This window comes from Halyomorpha halys, unplaced genomic scaffold (assembly GCF_000696795.3).
Source record: "Halyomorpha halys isolate HHAL.00 unplaced genomic scaffold, Hhal_1.1 Scaffold84.1, whole genome shotgun sequence".
Lineage (NCBI taxonomy): Eukaryota > Metazoa > Arthropoda > Insecta > Hemiptera > Pentatomidae > Halyomorpha > Halyomorpha halys.
In genome coordinates, this window is record NW_027110155.1 from 30,459 (window position 1) to 37,112 (window position 6,654).

The following is a 6,654-nucleotide window of genomic DNA, read 5'->3' on the forward strand; positions in this document are numbered from 1 at the left end:
TAACGAATTAAAGTAATAATAATTATAAAATGATACCATAGCATGATATTAGAAGACTTATATCATGTCATACCTTATCAAAATACATAAGAAACTCTTAATAACTATGAAAAAAAGCAACACCACGACAACCATATCATAAACATGAAAAATATTAACTAAAATATAATTGTTTTATTGAAGAAAATTTAAAAATAGAATATCGATAATTACATATTTATTTCAATATTTTCTATTGTTGTAATATCGATATGGTATATAAGAACAATATTCCGATATTATTTTATTGAAATTTCGATATATTGTTTAAAATGACTAAAATAACATATATAAATTTTAAAATAGGAATATCGATATTTAATTTTGATATTACGTATTTATTTCGATATTATACATTGTTGTAATATCAATGTGGAATATAAATAACAATATTCCGATATAATTTTTTCGAAATATTGATATATTGTTTAAAATGATTAGAATATAATATAGGGATTTTAAAACAGGAATATCGATATTTTATTTTGATAATTACATATATTTTTCGATATTTTAAATTGTAGCAATATCGATATGAAACATAAACAACAATATTCCGATATTACTTTATCTAAATATCAATATTTTGTTTAAAAGGATTAGAAAATTGTATAGAATAAGTAAAAATGGAATAACGATATTTTATTTTGATAAATACATATTTGTTTCGATATTTTGTGTTATTGTAATACATTATGGTATATAAGATTGATATTTGGATTAAATAATATGAATATATGAGCCTATACATTTTTAGACTACATTTCTTTTATATATCTCTACTATTAAGGTGCGACCTTTTTTTTTTTTTTTTTAGAAACCGATATTCCGATATTATCGGAGGGAAATATCGATATTCCGATATTATCGGTTACTGAATATCGATATCAAAATATCGGATATCGGAGACAAAATACCGATATTTCGATAATATCGATATCGATATCCCATCCCTACTTTCAACTATGTTCATATCGTTTTAACAAGCTAAAAGAAGGAAATATTTCTCCATTTAATCTCCCTGAAGCAACACTTGGAGGTTTTGGGCACATATCAAAGAAAGGTTACACTGCACTACCACACCTTAGTGTTCAGTTATCCTTGTTTTAGAACTTTCAACAGATAAATATTTGTGGTCACGGTGTATTAATCGATTTAAATCGATTTCCCCAACATTCAAATTCAATAATTAACTTACGTTTAAGATTGTATATTTTAAAATCTTGACAATTCGATGCTTCTAATCTTGTTAATTAATATTTATTTTGTTACTTTTTATAATGTAAAATCCTATAAATAGAATATAAAAGCCAAAAATAGTCAAAAGCAATTACCAGCGTGGACTGTTGTTGCTTGCATTGCCTACTACGCATTTGTACAAATCCTCACGAACGAAACCTGAAAATAAATTGCGCCCAAATAGTCTTAGTACGTCTATTTCCTAATGTTCTCCTTATCACACTTGTTTCAAATATAGTTTCTACTTAATTACCTGATAATCCTCCTAGGCGCCTGAAAAGAAGAAGACCTAGAAATGTTATAAGAGCTCTATCAATGGGGAGATTCTCCACATGTTTGTACCATGCTGTATCAAATTTACTTGTCCTATATATTTTGAATACAATTGTAAATATCACTTAAGTATCGGTGAAAGCAAACCTTAAGATCTAACACGATGGTTCCTATCCATCCCACTTTTCTCAGTCCGCAGGTGTTCCTCAAGATATTCCTTAGTCCCATCCTATACACCATCTATACAGCTGACATTCCAACCAATCCTAATACTCTCCTCACCACGTATGCCGATGACACATGTGTGCTCGCAGTTAATAATAACCCATTAATTGTATCCCAAACTCTCCAATCCCATTTAGAATGGTGTCGTAATTGGAGGATTAAGATAAATTCCGACAAATCCCATCAAATCACCTTTACCCTTCGTCATAAACCTACTGACTGCCCTACAGTTTCATTTAATGATGTTACTCTTACCCCTGTCGAACAGATCCGCTACCTTGGACTACATTTGGACAAACAATTAACCTGGAATCCTCACACGAGACTGAAAAGACAGGAAACTCCACGTCGATTTCACCTATTACAACACTTACTAGACAAACGGTCTAAACTTCCAACATATTACAAAAGACTGATCTACATGACTGTAATAAGGCCAATCTGGACATGTGGAGTTGAGCTTTGGGGCTCCACTAAACCTTCGAATTCCTCTCGTATTCAATCCTTATAATCCAAAATGCTTCATAAAATCCTCAATGCTCCTTACTTTGTCACAAATAAAATCATACACCCTATGTAACCGATCTAACTCGTAACTCATCAATAAATAAATGTTTTTAAAAAATGTAAATTTTCCGAGAAGCCCATTTCCGGGTTAAGTTTGATAACAATTAATTTTTAAAATTATTTATAGATTTAAATTCTAGAAGCTGCATTTTATTAATCGATTTCCTGTACTAATAGCACATCAGCTTGCGGTAAAAATATTTCTATCTACACTCTCAATGGTTCGGTAAAGTCTTGACCTCAAGTTGGTGAAATATCGACATCCATACAAATATATATTAATTGAAATCAACACGGAAAGGATACGTAATTGTTTCCTGTACGTGCGGATGTGTGCAGAGATGATAAGGTGAAAATAATGTAGTTGGTGGCCAAGGCCTCATAAATTTTGCGATGGAGGAACACATCGTATCAATGTTGCTCTTGACAATTATAACAATTCTCTATCTAAATTGCGACGCCGAGAATTCCGTAAGTAATAGTCAAATATTAACAAGAATATCTAGTGCCTTCAACCATACTACTTTCCTTAATGTTAAGACCCATACAAAAGATGGAAGATTATTAGTTGACTGTGACTATGATGATTGTAAGAAGATAGTGGGTGGCGGCCAATAAACTTACAAAAAGAGTAGAAACAAATATTAATTAGTGATGAACGTTCCGTTCCACTTTCGAAGGCTTCATTAAGGCTGAATCCAGAAAGTACATAGGAGTTGGGCGGAACGTCCATCACCAATAAAATTTTTTTTTTCATCTCCGTGAAGTTGGGAGAAGTTTTGGTAGCCCTAATAAGAGTTCTTTGTTTTTTATAGAAATAGTTATGTTATTTAAAACTTGAAGAATACCATTCAAAGATGCGTGGCACCAAAACGTTTTAAGCGCATTTAACACTCTATAATTCTCTTGATATCAACTTTGAGTGGGCTAACAGAACTCCCAACGACAACAAATTATTGATTGAATATTTTCATCCTGAGAAGTTGTGAAAATTAAAAATCCTTTGAGTTCTAGCGTTATCAATAATTTTTAATAAAAATTTCTGTTGTTTAATATACGAGAAGTGACTTTTAAAAATACACATTGCTTTTGTTCAACTTTGATACTCTCTAACTCTTTTCGATCAACTTTAGCACTTTGGTTATTTCTAAAGTTAATTGATAATTCTTAGAACTCTTAAGCGGGTCAACAGAAGTCCCAAAAAAATAGTCAAAATATTTTAAAAGTTTTGTAACGTAACACTCACTTTAGAAGTATAGTGAAATTAGAAAAAAATATTTTGGGCAGTTTATTAAAAGGCTTTAATCGGAGAGCTATGTACGACGAGCTACACTAGAAGGAGCGCCGTTAATTAAGTTAGATATCATTGTTTGTTTTTTTAAAACATAAATACCATATTTTTGTTTTAAATAATTGATATGTTAATGTTTTAAACCATATAACCTATTTTTTTCAAACAGTTTGGTTATTTACGTGTTTTAGTTAAAATAAGACAGGTGGACATTTTCCATTGTCTATGTGACATTAATTATTTTAATAGTTCCATTTTATGTAATTTTTTTTGTGAATAAACACATTTCATTCATTCATTGAATAAACTCTCAAACTATATAACTAAATTTACTAAATAAATCAAAAATTGTATCCTTATTAGTCACAACACTTTTTATTTCAACAGTCCAACGTTTCGGCCATTTCAGCCATCCTCAACGACATCTAAATATTTAACAGCTTATATTATATATATATTCATTTGTAACACTTATTACAATAACATTATCACTAATAATATAACATACCTTCAATTATAAATTCTTTCTCACATTAAAATTTAAAATTTGTTTTGCAGGATATTCTGCCCAGGTCATTAATTATAAGCTAAAAACCTATTAAAAAGTCAATTATTAGAGAGTCATATTTATTATTAATAAGCTTACCTAGGCTTAAGTTTAGCTACCTATTTTTTTATTTAAAATCATAAATATTTAAATCTTCTTATTTTAAAACTATCCACCAAATCACTACCATATACACAAACTATTTATAACCTCCCACTCACACAGGTCAGCCTTGTTTTAAATTTAATTTAAATTGCATTTTTGCCTCAATTTAGTATTTATTCTAATTCTGAAAATTCCATATTAAAATTAATCGTAAATAGTAACAAATTTCTCCAATTTTTTATAAATTTATTTTGCTTAAAATCTCTGCATAATGTTTGTTTAAATTCCTAGTATCTGTTTTAAAATTAACTGTGTAATTGATGTTCTCTGATATATAAATTGACTCAAGTATTTTTCTTTTGTACAAATTGTTTTCTTTATGTAAAATTATGGTGTTATCAAAATCAAAATTATGTTGATTTTTGGCTGTATGCTGTACTAATGCTGTTTTATTTGGATCCTTTTCTTTATTTCTTGTATCATTTTTGTGTTGATATATTCTATCCCCCAACATTTGCTTAGTTTCACCTATATAGATTGCTGGACAATTTAAACATGGAATTTTATATATTAATCCCGATTGACTTTTTATTTCAATTTTGTCCTTTAAATTTCTATAATAATTTTTAATTTTATTGTTAGGTCTATAACATAATGAGTATTCTTCCACATCATATTCTAGAAATGACCTCTGGATATCTTCCTATAAACCTTTTATATAATTTAATCCATAATATTTCTTAGTAATTGCTTTACTATTTGTTATTTTATTTTCCATTCTATCTTTGCATTTTTTAAGGTTTATATCCTAAATTTTATAAATTAATTTTCTAGGGTAAAAAATATCATATTTTTCACTCTATTCAGCCTACTAGCATCCGTTATTCTTACAGCCTTGTTAACATAATTATTAATTGCATTGAATTTCATCTGAAATGGATGGCAAGAATAGTAATTTAATATCAAGTTACTACTTGTTTCCTTCTACCATTTACATTTTTTGTTTTACTCCCTTCCTACCCATGTCTGACATACGGGGGAGGGGGGAGAGGCAGGAGTGGTAGGGACTCATCCGTGATTCCGTCACAAAATAAAAGTCAACCTGTCTAGTTCAGATTCGAACCTGCAGACTTGTGGTTGCTAAGGTGACGAACTTGAGGAAATTGTAGCAGAACGGAAACTTCACTCTCAAGCCTACGGTCGAGAGGGGTTTACAAAGTAGACAAAGTCTTAGAATTAATCTGCTTAATGTTATAAGTTCTACTGGATGAGTTACATCTAAGTAATTTTATATGGTGAATTAAAAGTCCTCTTTCTTATTTAATTTTTTTTTTATTTAATATAATTATATCTAATAACGACGTTTCGGAGCTGTCACCCCATCATCAGGTTTTGGTTATAATATGGTGATGCAGCATAATTCGAACACCGTGCAAGAATTTGCTATTAATATTACTAGTCACACGGTCTTCATTCTAAGCCATATTTTTATCTCCTTAAAGTTAAAGTTTCTACTGGATGAGTTATCTATAACTTTTCTTTATTCCAGTTTCTCTCCTTGATCTTCCTATAAATATAATTTTTCTTTCTATATCTTTAAAATTATCAATAACACTATAAATCACCATTTAAAGTAAAGTATAAGTAAAAATATGAGCCCTAATAGAGCTATTTACGTTCAATAGTTCCTGAAATATAGCTTTTTAAAAAGCAACATTTCATAAAAACTACTACTCCTACAAAGATAAATGTTATAAACTATTTTATAGTAAATTTAACTAGCTTTAATTTCAGTGCTGGTAAACATCTGTACGTCTTATGGTTTCTGTGGTATACTTTTTCATATGTCAAAATTTTTGTCCGGACAGCTAGTTCATTTTGTCGTAAATCATGACAATTACTACACCTACGAAGATGAACGTAATAAACTCCTTTATTGTTTATTAGACTAGTTTTAATTTGAGTGCTAATAGACATCTGTGAGTCAAATGGTTTTTGAGTTATAGTTTTCTCGAAATAAATTCACTAACTACTGATTCTTCAGTACGTTTATAATGAAACTTTGTAATGTAAAAAGCTATTTCTCGAGAACTATTGATCTTAAATAGATCGATTAGTACTCATAATTTAGAAAATTGGTTCTACATTAAATGATGTTTCTTAGATTTTCTAGTGTTGTTGGTAGTTTTTAAAATATAGAGCTCCGAATGAAAAATTAATGTTTTTTACTTTTGTAACAGCCGTAATTTTTTATTCCCCCGACCTATACTTGGCAGTCTCATCAGTTTTGACTAGTAATTATACATATTTTTAAGTTAAGTAATATATGGAATTGAGCTCTGGGGCTCCACCAAACCATCAAATTCTT

The 6,654-nt window shown here is 29.4% G+C and overlaps 1 protein-coding gene across 1 annotated transcript in view; it reads left to right on the forward strand.

The window, feature by feature from the left end:
* The first annotated feature begins 2,720 nt into the window (after nucleotides 1–2,720).
* Nucleotides 2,721–6,654, forward strand: part of LOC136795986 (uncharacterized) — a 14,652-nt gene continuing 10,718 nt past the window's right edge. Inside the window, exon 1 of the mRNA XM_067048290.1 lies at nucleotides 2,721–2,814. Coding sequence (XP_066904391.1) covers nucleotides 2,737–2,814 — 78 coding nt within the window. The 5' untranslated portion in view covers nucleotides 2,721–2,736. The remainder of the gene's footprint in view (nucleotides 2,815–6,654) is intronic.